Source organism: Balaenoptera physalus, assembly GCF_965194825.1.
Source record: "Balaenoptera physalus genome assembly, chromosome: 10".
NCBI lineage: Eukaryota > Metazoa > Chordata > Mammalia > Artiodactyla > Balaenopteridae > Balaenoptera > Balaenoptera physalus.
This window is the reverse complement of record NC_138889.1, coordinates 6,233,025-6,246,594: the sequence shown is the minus strand read 5'-3', so window position 1 is coordinate 6,246,594 and position 13,570 is coordinate 6,233,025. Positions and strand designations below refer to the sequence as shown.

At 47.3% G+C, this 13,570-nt stretch overlaps 1 protein-coding gene across 5 annotated transcripts in view; it reads left to right on the top strand.

Annotated features, from left to right (window-relative positions):
• The window catches only part of FLI1 (Fli-1 proto-oncogene, ETS transcription factor), a 122,106-nt gene that overhangs the window by 87,183 nt on the left and 21,353 nt on the right, over positions 1-13,570 (top strand). For all 5 annotated transcript variants that reach the window (XM_082476284.1, XM_082476282.1, XM_082476285.1 and 2 more), the window contains one exon: positions 4,847-4,912. In XM_082476284.1, coding sequence (XP_082332410.1) covers positions 4,847-4,912 — 66 coding nt within the window. The remainder of the gene's footprint in view (positions 1-4,846; positions 4,913-13,570) is intronic.

The window sequence follows — 13,570 nt, the reverse complement described above, 5'->3', positions numbered from 1 at the left end:
TGTACCCTATACCACCCCTCTGTAATGTCACCCGCACTTGAAATGGGAGGAGGACAGCGGGGGCCGGGTCTGGGGAGATGCCCACAGTTCTTGGGATCATTCTGGAGCCTCCTGGGGACACTCGGGCTCAGGCTGCCTCTGCCCAGGTGTCATTCACTTTACGGGACAGACAGGATGCCCCCTTGTGGACGCCACGGACAACTAATTATAAATCCCCATTTTAAAGCCAAAGCAAATGAGGCCTGGAGTGCTTCGGAAGTTGGTTCAGACGTGCCCAGCCCCTGGAGACCAGCCTGGTGTCTGAGACCCAGGCCTCCTACGGCCCGGGCTACAGCTGTGCCCACAGCCTCACGCCCTGAGGGCAGAGGCCAGGCCGAACAGACAGCTCCCGCTTACCTGGGCCACCCGGTCTTTCCCTCCCCTGCTGTGGAATTAGCCTCACGCCCCTGGGGCTCCCATGTGGGGGGCCAGGCCACTTTCCCCACAGCATTTTCTGTTTTCATTTGTGCCCAGAGATAAATGCTTTCCGAAAACTTCCCTGTGGCCTCCTGGAATGAGGCCGATTAAGCCAAACCTATCTGCACGCCAACTCTGCCCTTCTCTCTTCCGCGCGGCGCCCCATACTCTGGACCCGACGGGCGGCCCCATCAGTATCTCGCGCAGGCAGAGGCCGTATTTACAGTCTCAGGCTGCGGGAAATGAGATTGGGTGTCACAAGGCAAGATTGGGACGGACCTCAAAGGAAGTGGGAGCTGTCCCCAAACGGCAGTTCAGACCCAGGGCCGCTGGGGGGAGTTTGGGGTTTCTGGGAGCCCAAAAGGTCCTGGGTGGGGCAGCCAGAGGCAGAAGGAAAGAGCCTTTGTTCATTTTACAGAAAGTTGTGTTCGGTGTGTCTGTCTGCCTCTGACCCGTGAAAAATGCTAAGAAAATGCGTTTGGAAATAGTGGCAGCACTAGAGAAATGAAATATATTGGGTGACAGGGAGACCACAGCAAAGGTATCTATCTTGATTCCCATTTTTAATTTAAACATAATGGAAAACACATTTCGCATTTTGTGGTGTCCCCACCGGCCGCCTCAGATGTTCGGGCAAAGGTGATGGGTCCGGGCAATTAAGCCAGTGAACTATTATCCCTTCCAGGCCGGGTCTGACCGGTGAAGGAGAACAAAAGGCCAGATTTCCCGGGACTCAGTCGTCAGCCAGGCCTGTTGTTCAGAACACAGAGCCTCCTTCCTCCTCCCTGCCCACCTGCACCCTCCAGCCAGAGCCATTGATGGCAGCGCAGAAAAAAGGAAGCCCGGCTTCAAGAGTCTGGCAGTGGGGCTGGCGAGGTGTCTGCAAAGCGGGAGACAAAGACTCTGGCGCTCAGACGGCCGTTGTCTCGTCTGCAGGTGCCCCAGAGGAAGACCAGGTCCGCTCGTGGGAATGTGGAGCTGGAGAAAGCCCGATTGCTGGGGGCTCCACCCACACCTGCAAGCTTCACTCTGTTCATTTCCATCCTCTTTCAGATCCCAAATACTGTACCAGTGACGAATGGACGCGACAATGGGAAATTATTTTGTCCTTGTGCTTTCACATTGGGGAGCCTATTCCGTTCTCAGCGGCAGCTGCTCCATGCTTTTCGGGGCCCCAAATACATAGATACGCATAGAAGCCCGCATGCGTATGTAAATACATAAACAGATAAGTCAACAAACGTTTTAATTAAAGTATCACATAGAGAGAAGTGCAAAAATCATAAATGCACAAGTCAAGGAATTATCACAAAGTGAATCCACTCACTCATATGCGTCCCTCCAGTCCAACGGGGAGACTAGAAGCCCCCGAGTGCCCCCCTCCATCACCCCCTCTTCCTCCCCAAAGGCAGCCACTGTCTTGATTCCAACACCATAGGTGAGTGTTGTCTGTTTCTTCGATTTAGCCTGGAGGCCGCAGGGTCTGCTGGGCTGAGAGCAGATTTTGTAGATAGACCAGAATGGGCATCCTGCCTCCTGGGCTTTCTGGCTGCGTGATCCTGGGCAAATTACTTGACTTCTCTGAATGTTGATTTCGTCGTCTGTGTGAGAATTAAGTGAGCGAATAGACAGAAAGCATCCGGCGCACGACGACAAGCATCCCAAGAGTGTGGGCTTCCCTCCTAGTGTCACAGCCTGTCTCCTCTGACAAGGTGGTGTTCGCCCCACGCAGAAAGTGCCTCAAAGAAGGAGAGAGAGATATCCAAAGCCACAGAGTGAGAGGCCCGGCTCCAGGGAGGACCGTCTTGCATCTGAACAAAGTCCTTTAAGGAAAGAGTGTGCCTTGCCACTCTCTGTAGCCTGAGGAACTGGTTAAGTAAAAAATGGGAGGAGAGAAGGGAAAGTTGGTCCCTTGGGAAGGAGGTCAGACACCCCAAATCAGCCCCTCCACGGGGAAGGCAGCCTCTCCTTCTAGGAGTGAAACTTGAACCAAGAACAGTCTTCAGGGCAAAATCCTTCTCCTAGGTTACCATGAAATATGTATTTCATGCAAGCTTTGCAGAGGTCAAACGACCCTTCCTCTTGGCTTTCTGGGAGTTTCCTCTGGAATTCACGTGTGCCCAAGGAAGAACTTTCACCGAGGGGGAAATTTAATAAGTGCGGTTTATCTAAGCTTCGTGCTCTCAGCTACATCTGCACTAATGACTCAGGCAGTTCGGTCCTCCGAGACCATCATTTTTCTTTATTTGCTCCAGCCGTGAGGTTTCCGCCTGAGGCCGAGAATGTCAGGGACAGAGAGGCAGACATTCTTGGTCTTACTCCAGAGACTGTTTTCTCTTCCCTTGGAACGCTTGTTTCCATTTCTTAACCTCCTTCCAGTCATGGAGGATTATTTCTTATTGCAGCAGAACCCATTCATAACTGTAATTCCAGAGAACAAGGCAAATGCCCAGCAAGCTCTTTTATAAAGAGTTTATTGTGTGTCATCATGGTGTCTGTGGGAGAAAAGATATAAAAATAGTCGTGATAATACCTAGTGTGTATTGAACATTCATTCTGAGCCAAGGTCTGTTCCGAGCAGTTGTGTGTATTATTTTATTGACTCCTCATAAGAACCTTATCGGGTGGGTGTTATTATTAGCCTGTTTTATGTAGGAGGACCCTATGGCTTAGAGAGCTTGGGTAAATTGATGGAGGTCACCAAGCTAGTAAGTGGTAAGAAGCAGGTCTAATTCTGAACTCTCATGTGCATAAAAATTTACATTAAACGAAGTGCAAAAAATCACTTTGTCCTTGATATTTTTGAGAATGGAAGAGCCAAACGCATCTGGTTCTCGGCTATTCCAGGCGCGTGACTGCCTCCTTTCTAAAGGTGTCTCCACACAGCCACGCTTTGGCATAGAGCTCTCTCAGTAGCATCACCACCCCTCTGCTTTTTTTTGTCTGGAACTGTTGCAGAGCTAAAAGGAATAGTTGCTCAAGTCCAAAGTCAGAGGTTCTAGGCAGTTGGATGACTCTTCCAAAATTCTCTCTTCGTCGTCTGGCCCGGAAGGGCACACAGCTTCTCTGAGGCACACACACAACCAAACGCCCACAGCTGGGTGAGGCACCGCTCCACTCCCGTGTCCCTTCCGGGACTTGAGACTAAAAATAGGAGTGTCTGACAGCCCATTCCCTGTTCCAAGCCCTGGCACCCGAGTCCGTCCACTCGGTCCCAGGGAGCAGGCAAAGGATGGTTTAGAAAGATTTTTTAGCTTCCAACACCCATGTCAAGCTTGTAAAAGCAGATCCCAGCCCTCTTGATCGCACTTCAGAGTTTCCACGGGAGAGCCTCAAGGAGGATGACAAAAATGCCTACGTTTTCCAAAATAAAGCTCTTGGATTTGCTGGAAACAAAGGCACAAGTCTAGTTGTAGGAAAGAAGGGAGAATTTTTTTACATGCAACAACAATAAAAAAAAAAAAGAAAAAACCTCGAAAATGCCCAGACTAAATCTACTAGAAAATGCCCAGACTAGAACTACTTTTAGTGCTTGCTAAAAGTAGTTCTGCATGAGCATTTAATTCTGAAAGATTGTATATCAGCACCCTGTGATGACAGAAGATTCAGTGGCTTACGCCTCACGTTGAGTTGTATTCTCTTAGCTATGCGTAAAGGGAGACAAAAGTTACTCTGGGGAGCACTGCCAGCCCCACCCCTTTCCCAGCTCCTAGCACCCCCTTCACCAAGCGTGAGGCTCCAAGCACCTTGCCCACCTGTAAACCCAAAGGACATCACAGTGGGAAGAAAGTGGCCGGGCTTCTCCTCCAGGGCGTGGCAATACAAGCTGCAGTCCAATCTGGCCAGCGCTGGCCCATGGACAAGACAAAACAAAAACAAAGAGGAATGTGCAACAGAGGCCCTATTCAGCCCGCGGAGACTAAAATAATTACTATCTGGTCTGTATAAAAAGTTTGCCACCCCCTCTTGTAGTTCAAGGTGAAGAAATCAAGAGCCAGACACGTAAAGTCCCTCATTCACGGTCACACGGGAAGTCGGTCGAAGGACCAGGACGTGGCTCCCAGCCCTGTGTTCCTGCTGTGACACAGTGTGGACCCCAAGAATTCTAGAACCTTAAATGTGGTTGCTGGGAGGGCTTGTGTGTGTCCCGCCCATGAGCTTTCTGTCCTACCTTCCTCGGACCCTAACTCCAGGAAGCTATTACGGTCCTGCGTGATTGGCCCCCACGTGGTTGACATTAACTGTTTCTTTCTCTCAAGGAGTCAGTCATCTGTCCTTCCATCCTTCTCCCTGTCTCCTGCCCTCCCCACTCACTTCTCATCCCATCTCCTCGTCTTGATCTCGGAAGAGTGTCTTGGTTATAACCTGATGCTTTTGCTTCGCCTTTCAGGTTCACTGTTGGCCTATAACACAACCTCCCACACGGACCCGTCCTCACGACTGAATGTCAAAGAAGGTAAGTCTGTTCTCCCACATGTAGAATTTTCCTCACTGCCAGCCCGGCACAGTCCACGATGGTAAGACTGCCGTGGGGGAACCTCAGGTGTGTGTCCCAACTCTCTTGTCCACTCAGCTTTTCTAGAAGCCTAAGCTGATCCCCCTTACGCTGCTCGTTGCAAAAACATGACAAGGTTGTGAAATATCTTGTGATAATTCCATAAAGATGCGACTTGAGGTTGTTACTCCATGAACGAAAGCGTGTTGCTCTTGGAAGGAAACAGATGCTGCTCACTTTCAAAGCCAAAAGGCGGGGGCTTTCTTTGTCGAAGGAAATGAAATGAAGATTTCAAGGATTCTTGCAATGTCATATTTTCAGGGGGTTGTTGGTAAGAAATTTAACCGATACCAATTCATTTTTAAAGTGGTGATTTGGAGATTTGGTCTAGTTGCTTTGCTTTGGTTGAAAGAGAAAGAAAATGGTCTCAGCAATGGTTTTCGCCAGTGAGGGTTTTAGCAAACATTACAATACATTTCTCAGCATCTTTATTCATGAAACAACGTTGTGGAGATTTCCTGCTCCAGACACTGTTAGATTCCAGGCATTTAAACAAGTGAATAATTCATGGTACCTGGTTTAAGGGAGAAAAAATGTGAGTGAAAAAATTCTGCCTGAGGCAGAAGAAAAATTCCATGGAGGAGGGGCATTTTGAGTGGGGTCTTGAAGGATGAGTAGGAGTATGAAGGGCACTCTCTTCCTTGGCTCTCTCTCCTTCAGTCCTTTTTCTTTAAGGCACACCTGCTGCATAGAATGAATGAAGGCAGAAGTTTTCAGTATTGGTTGCATGGAGTTAGCACAGCATAATATTTCAGAGAAACATAAAGCTCTTCTAAGGGAAGAATCTTAGAGACATTTGGTTCAAAACTGTCTTGGGTTATGGAGGAAACAGAGACCCAGTGAGCCTGGGTGTCTTGACCAAGTTCACACCTTCGATCACATTAGACTTCCTGTTTCCTGTTAACAATTTATAATCAGATGACAACCAGACAAGTCTGTGCAGGAAAAATTCAACATAATGAATATGTTTGTAAACTTTCCTGGTTTTCTGTGACTTTCTTCACCTCCTACCCCACCCTGGGCCAGTCCCTGCTACTGTTTTCTTTCGAAGTCAGAGTTATTGGCTTTTGCCATAAAAAATCTGAAGTCATAGTGACTCATCATACGGTCCAAGCCACATTTTATTAGGTGACCCATTTACCATCATGTTGCAAACGTCCATAAGAGACAAAATGTATTACAGTGTCAAACATATTAGATTGAGGTCGGAGCACCTCTGGTTTACTTTGGGGAAATCACTTCATGCCCTGAACCTCAGTTTCCTGTCAAATAAAAGGGCCAAACTAAACCAGTAAGAGTCACCCCCGACTGTCGAGCTCTTGGCTGCTGCAGGTGAGGGTCTGCTTTCGTCCAGGGCCCCTCTACTCTGATCTGGTTCACTTACTGAACTTCGTTTCATCTGCAGATAGGGATCCATGTCTTGAAAGGAAGGAGGGAGAGAAGGAAGAAGGAAAGGAAAGAAGGGAGGAAGGCAGGCAGGAGATCCCTGAAAGCTCCTCCAGTTCTGCAGGCTGAGACCTGCTGACACCACCAGGATTAACCAGGGAGACTCTGGGGGCAGAGCCAATGAGAGAATATCTGATATTGGACTTAAAATACAGATTTTCGTTAAGAAGCAAGTTTGTCTGGGTTGAACTGCTCTGATACACGATTCATTACTCCTCCAGGGGTCTAGCTTTCAGCCTCTCCTCTACCTGCACTGCTGTTCCTTCCCTCGGTCCTTTTGTGCGTTTGTAATGCCACGCTGGGCTCTTTGGGGCTTTTGCAGGAGCTGCCTCTCTTCTGAAATGAATGAACTGCAGTATCCAGGCAAGTGCGTGCTGCAAGGCCCTCAGTCAGGTGGTGCCGGGCATTTATCTCCCAGCATCGGCCCTGGCCTCCAGAAACGGTTACGTCTGCGCTTTGCAGGTGCAGCTTTTGTCCCCAGTAAAGCTTTCCACTTGAGCTGTCTTGCTGCTCTGTCGCCTTCCCCCTCCTGAGGTGGTCTGAATCTGTCTAAACGGCCCATCATCCACAAAACAAAGTACATTAGCAAGACAAAGCTAGCCACGCTCCTCTCTCCCTGCTTTTCACCCTCCTCCCCACCTCTCCCTTCCGCTTTTCTCTAATAGCTATCTTGGGTCCTTAAAATATTAAATGGAAAAATAAAGAGAAGACGTCATGCAACCTTAGCTCCGTCTTGTTTGAATAAGGCACACACACAACCCCAAACAAACCCAGAGTCCAACAAGAGGACCAGAGCTCTGTGTGTGTGTGTGTGTGTGTGTGTGTGTGTGTGTGCATAAGTGTACGTGTTTATTTCACAAAGGACAGGTGCTGGCATCAAGCACAAAAGAAAGAAGTTGAAGAGGTAAATGCTTCTATGAATGCTTCTTCAATGTGCTTATCAAATGAGTATGTCTTTTTACTTTAAAATGGCATAATCACCCTTCCAGCTTGTCTCTTGAAAACAATTGCACTCTCTAAGGGTTATTGGTGCCCAAGTAGTAAGGCTAGATTTTAACAATTAATTTGTAGCAGTTTTTAAGCTTTTTCTAAAATTAAATATTCTATGGTCACAGATTGGACCCAGCTAGAACAATTACGCTGTCTCTACCTGATACCAAGGCTAATGCACTTAAGAAAATAAATTAGAGTGGAAGCAACTGCTACCCATTTTCAATGCAGCCACCACTGTCATATGTATACTATTCTGCAATGCCTCAGACACTTTCACGTGCTTTGCCTCTGCTTTTAAACCCGGCAACATACCCGAGAGGTAGATTGAATTAGCCCCATTTTTCAGACAGAGAAAGTGAGGTTCAGGACTATTAAATGGCTCCCTGAAGGGCACACAGCTATTCAACAGCAGAACAAGGGTTCAAACCCAGGGTGTAGGATTCAAAATCCCTTACTTCGGATAGTCTCCCTAACAAACACAGCCTTTCCCTTCTAGCTGGCTTTTCATGAAAGCAATACCTTGCCTAAATGTCGTATGGGCGGAGATGTGAATTTTTTCCATTATTTTTCTCTGTCCCTGCAGTTTTTCTACTATCATCTCCATCCACATCCCTGCACTATCCTCTCTTCCCAAAGATGAATTCATACGTAATCCCTGCTTGGCACTACCCTCTATTCCTAACTGCACAGAGAATGAGCTGGAGAGCTTTTTAAAATTACTGATGCCCTAGGACAAATATTGTATGACTCCACTCATAGGAGGGTCCGTAAGTGGGCAGATTCATAGAGACCAGAAAAGTAGAATGATGGTTGCCAGGGGCTGAAAGGAGGGAAGAATGGGGAGTTATTGTTTAATGGGCCCAGCGTTTCAGTTTGGAAAGATGAAAGAGTTCTGATGGCGATGGTTGTCCAACATGAATTACTTAATGCCACTGAAATGTACACTGGAAGATGGACAAAATGGTAAATTCTATGTGATGTATGTTTTACCACAATAAAAACTGCAAAAGCACATGAAAAGATCTCAACATCGCTAATTACTAGAGAAATGCAAATCAAAACTACAATGAGGTATCACCTCACAGCAGTCTGAATGGCCATCATCAAAAAGCGTACAAATCATAAATGCTGGAGAGGGTGTGGAGAAAAGGGAACCCTCCTATACAGTTGGTGGGAATGCAAATTGATGCAGCCACTATGGAAAACAGGATGGAGATTCCTTAAAAAACTAAAAATAGAGTTACCATATGATCCAGCAATCCACTCCCCAGCATATATCCAGTAAAGACAAAAACGCTAATTTGAAAAGATACATGCACCCCAATGTTCACTAGCTATAGTAGCCAAGACAGGGAAGCACCCCAAGAGCCCATCAACAGATGAATGGATGAAGAAGATGTGGTACATACATACAATGGAATATTACTCAGCCATCAAAAAGAATGAGATAATGTCATTTGCAGCAACATGGATGGACCTAGAGATCATCAAGCTAAGTGAGGTAAATCAGTCAAAGAAAGACAAATATTATATGATACCACTTATATGTAGAATCTAAAAAATAATACAAATGAATCTATTTACAAAACAGAAACAGATTCAGACATAGAAAACAAACTTATGGTGACCAAAGGGGAAAGGGATGGGGGAAGGGATAAATTAGGAGTATGGGATTAACAGATACACACCACTATGTATAAAATAGCAACAAGGATTTACTGTATAATACAGGGAAATATATATATATCTCTCTGAAAAAAATACAACAAAAGTAAAAATAAAAAATGTTTTAAAACACTGATGCCCAGGTCCCAAACACAACCAACTGATTCAGAATCTCTAGGAGTGACAGCTGGGCATTGGGAACTTTTTCAAGCTCTCCCCGTGACTCTTAAACCTGCAGCCAAGATGCAGCAGTGCTGTGCTACACGGCACACAGGAACCAGAAAGAGGAAAGGGAGACCCATCTCAGGGCCACCCAGGTTTTCTTGGAGACACACTGGGCGGTTGATCTTGATCTTTCCTGGCCCCAAATTGACCTAGAAAAGGAAGAGCAGGACCTCGTGTTATACTAATGGAAGAGCAGGTTGAACTGACCACTGGATTACTCGTTCTTTTTCATCCTTGTCATTGATGAGGTTATAATTTTTATTGATACTGATTCTGACAGCTTTACATGAGTCCATCACTTCAGCTCTCAGAAATCCCATTCTTATATGTTCTCATCGTGTGGATCTAAATAGTAACTGGGATTGGTGTCGGTTACCTGATCTTATCCGGAGAGCACTGGGGTTCTAGAAGTTAAATGGCCGTTCCAAGTATTGGGTTGGCCAAAAAGTTCGTTCGGCTAATGAATACATTGTTCAATAAAGTTCTTGGTGAAAATGAAAGATGTCTTATTTTTACTTAAAACTGAACAAACTTTTTGGCCAACCCAATACGTAGGAGCCCTGGGGCCAGGACTGCGGATTCCCTAAACCTCGAGCTCCGACCTCCACGCCCAGGGACGAGTGGGTCCACCCGGGACGCAGGTCAGAGCTCCACCGTGTTTCCGGGCGGCCTTGCCTGGGCCCTCCCGGCGCATCCCCTGGACGGGCGGCAGCGCTCTGCTTCAGAGCTGCTTTGCATCCTAAACCCTCATTTCCTTAGCTCCTCGTGCTGGATCTGTTTAAATACCTCTGACTCTCCAAAAGTCAGAGGATACTGAGCTCCTTGTTTATTAACTCCTGGAACTCATAAACCGGCCCGTGCAGGCTGAGCCTCTAGCCCCCGCCCGGGAAGCCTTTCAGGACCCGCTGTGAAATGCAGACCGCTCCTCCACGCAGGCCGCCGGCGGCCGGGGGTGCAACCCTGGCCTGCAGTCACCTGGGCTAATGGATAAAAAGTCTGTCTTCTTGCACGCTAAGTGTGGGAGAGAGAGGGGGAGAAACCACCTTTCCATGTCCTTCCGAGTGAAATGCCTAACCGGTGCTGAAGATTATGCTAATGAGAGCCCTGCTTCTCTTAAGGAGATTTCCAGATGGCGGGACCTGTGCACATAGCCAGGACCACGGTTCTGCAGCCCCTCGCTGTCTGCCAAGCATTTGCACATCTATTACGTCATTTGCGCCCCTCACCATCCCTGTGAGCTGGCAGGGCTGGTATTATTATTATCCCCGTTCTGTAGATAATGGAAACAAGGCACAGGGATTACAGGGTTCATTTGAAGTCACCCAGGTCTTAGGACAGAGCAGGACTCCAACGTAGGTCTCTGCTGTTCACTCCTCCCTCCAGGCTGCTTCTCACCTCATCATCTCCACGTATTTCATTCAAGCATCTGACATCTTTTTTTAAAATTTATCTTACTGAAGTATAATTGATTTACAATGTTGTGTTCATTTCTGCTGTACAGCAAAGTGACTCAGTTATACATGTATATGCAATCTTTTTCATCTTCTTTTCCATTACGGTTCATCACAGGATACTGAATATAGTTCCCTGGGCTATACAGTAGGACCTTGTGGTTTATCCATTCTCTATATAATAGTTGGCATCAAGCATCTAACAAACATCTTAAACCTTCTTTAATTAATGCTCTCCATTTCCCCAAGGCAGGTATTTATCTCATATCTCAGCCTTAGAGCATATTGGTTCAAAACCCAGGCTCTGGACTCAAACAGGCTGTGTGACTTTGGTCAAGTCACTTACTTTTTTCTGCCTCAGTTTCCTCATGTATAGAATGAGGACAATCTTAGTGCCCCTTCAGGAGTGATATTATACTTATAAATCACTTACCAGGGTATCTGATGCACCGGTAAGTACACAATATGTTTGCTCCATGGATTACAGTAGGAATTAGGATTTTATCACAAAATCACTAGAATGTTCTTGAGGGTTTACCACATGCTGACACTACGCCCAGGGTTATGAAACACACCATATCAGATGGCGTGGTAACACCGTAGATGAGATGGCCAAGTTGTTTAAAATCTTATTCGGGAGATTCACATATGGAACGATTAAGGGATAATATGAAACTGCATATAATCAAATAGAAAAATGCATGTGACCTACAAGAAGTTCCCTAAGAGAAATGAAGAGATGAAAAATCATTAAATGTTAAAGTGGACCATCCACTCCGAACCTTTCATGGAACAGAGGCGATAGGAAGCCAGGGAAGGTGTGGGTCCCCCCAAGACCACACAGGAAGGGAAGAGCTTCTCTCAGGACCTTAGTTGGGACTCGTGCCCTCCTCCAGCCTGTTCACGCATGTCTTCATTTATTAAGAACCTACCATGTATGGGACGCTAGGCTGAGCCTCGGAAACGTGGTACCCAGCGCGCTACCCTCAAGAGGATGTAGTCAGAGATACAGGTGGGCCTGTGAGTCAGTGCTGTGTATTGGCTATGGCTGCTACAGCACCGCCTCTCGCCACTTTCCCCTGCATTTTCATCACCTATTGGGTGTCCTTGACGATTTAATGATAGAGGTCGTAGTGAAAGATGGGAGGCCTCTGGAAGGACCCAGCACAGTGGTGCTGGAAATGGGTATCGAATGAAGGGAAGGTGGGCATCAAAGACCCAGCATGTCTGGGTCTATCCTGTGCGGGGGCTGCGTGTGCTCGGGCTGGGTTTGGGGGACGGGACCAGGTGGACTCCCGTGGGTATACCTGAGTGTGCCCCTGGGAGGACCGGGGCCCGGGTGTGTGACGCGAGCGTGATGGGGGAGCCTTGGGCGGGACTCTTAGTGGTTTACACGAAACCGAAAGACGGGTATAGTGTCACGGTGTGACAGGAAGTTCAGCAAAGGAGCCAGGGATTTGCTTCAAAATAGTCAGGGCAGGGAGGGGGCATGGGTGGGGGGACAGCTGAAGTCATGTTGACCATGAGTTCATGCTTGTTAAAGCCGAAGGGCCCTTCGGGGTGCAGTAGACTTTTCTCTCTGCTTTCCTACACCTTCAAAATTTTTCCATGATTGAAAAGATGCCCCGAGAAGTTTTGCTTTGATGGAGAAAATGTAGATGCGTGCAGAATATGGATTCCTGTGCCCTGTGCGTGTGGCAGTGAACGAGGGTGGCAGGTTGGGGGCCCAGCACGGGGGGTGGGCTCGAGGCAGCAGCCTGAGTCAGAGTCTCAAGGGGTGATCGTGTGTTTGGCAGGGCCTCGGGCCGTGTGCGTATTGCCCTGTGCGGGATGGCCAGTGCGGGTTGGTCTGGAACACGTGTGCCTGAGGAAAAGGCCTGTAATGCTGTGAGGTAATCGTCTGTTATTTTTAGGGAGTAAATAACATCTCTCATGGAGCAGGTTCTGTCTGTGTCCGCTAATGTGCACTTAAAATTTGAGGGTATTCAGGCCTCCCAGGAGGGCCTGTTAAGAACTTTGTCATTATATGTTTTTCCTTTATGATGAACTACCCCTAATCCATTTTTAGCAAAAGCAGGGATGATTGCTGTGTGTGTGTGTGTGTGTGTGTGAGTGTGCTGTTTCTGTGTCCAAAGGCAAGATTTATGATTATAGAACAGACAGTAGCTTGCTCTCTCCGTTTTATTATTTTTTTAATTGTTTTCCTTTGAAATTCCAGACTTAATGTTTTGTCTGCTTTCAATCTGACCCTCTTTGGAGAGCTACATGTTGTGTGTGTGTGTGTGTGTGTGTGTGTGTGTGTGTGTGTGTGTGTTTTCACCAGAGAGAGATTGAGAGAGCGAGAAAGAGAGAGAGAAAGAGAGAGAGGGGGCTGGAAACAAAGAATCTTTGTCTGTAAGCTGTAGCAGGCAGGAAACCCCAGTCCCGAGGGAGCAGAGCCAGCCAGCCCTGTCCTGGAGTCAGACTCCAGCTCTCTGAATTCAATTTGACAGCTTGTCTGGGACACTTTCTAAGTAACCATTATCCTTCCTTTCTCTGAGTAAAAGAACTGTTATTTTGTTCCGCGGGTGTGCTGTGTGCGCTGTTACCGCACGTGTGGGTTCCACAGCGACTAGGACACACTCTCTCTAAATTATTGGAAACACTTAGCCTGTTTCCTAAGACAAGTGTAAATTTGTTCCAGGATGACGATGCGAACGGCTTTCCATGTTGCTCGTTAGAGGCAGGTAGAGGGATTTCGCTGGGGCATTTTGTTTAGTCCCAGTTACGGCACGAATCC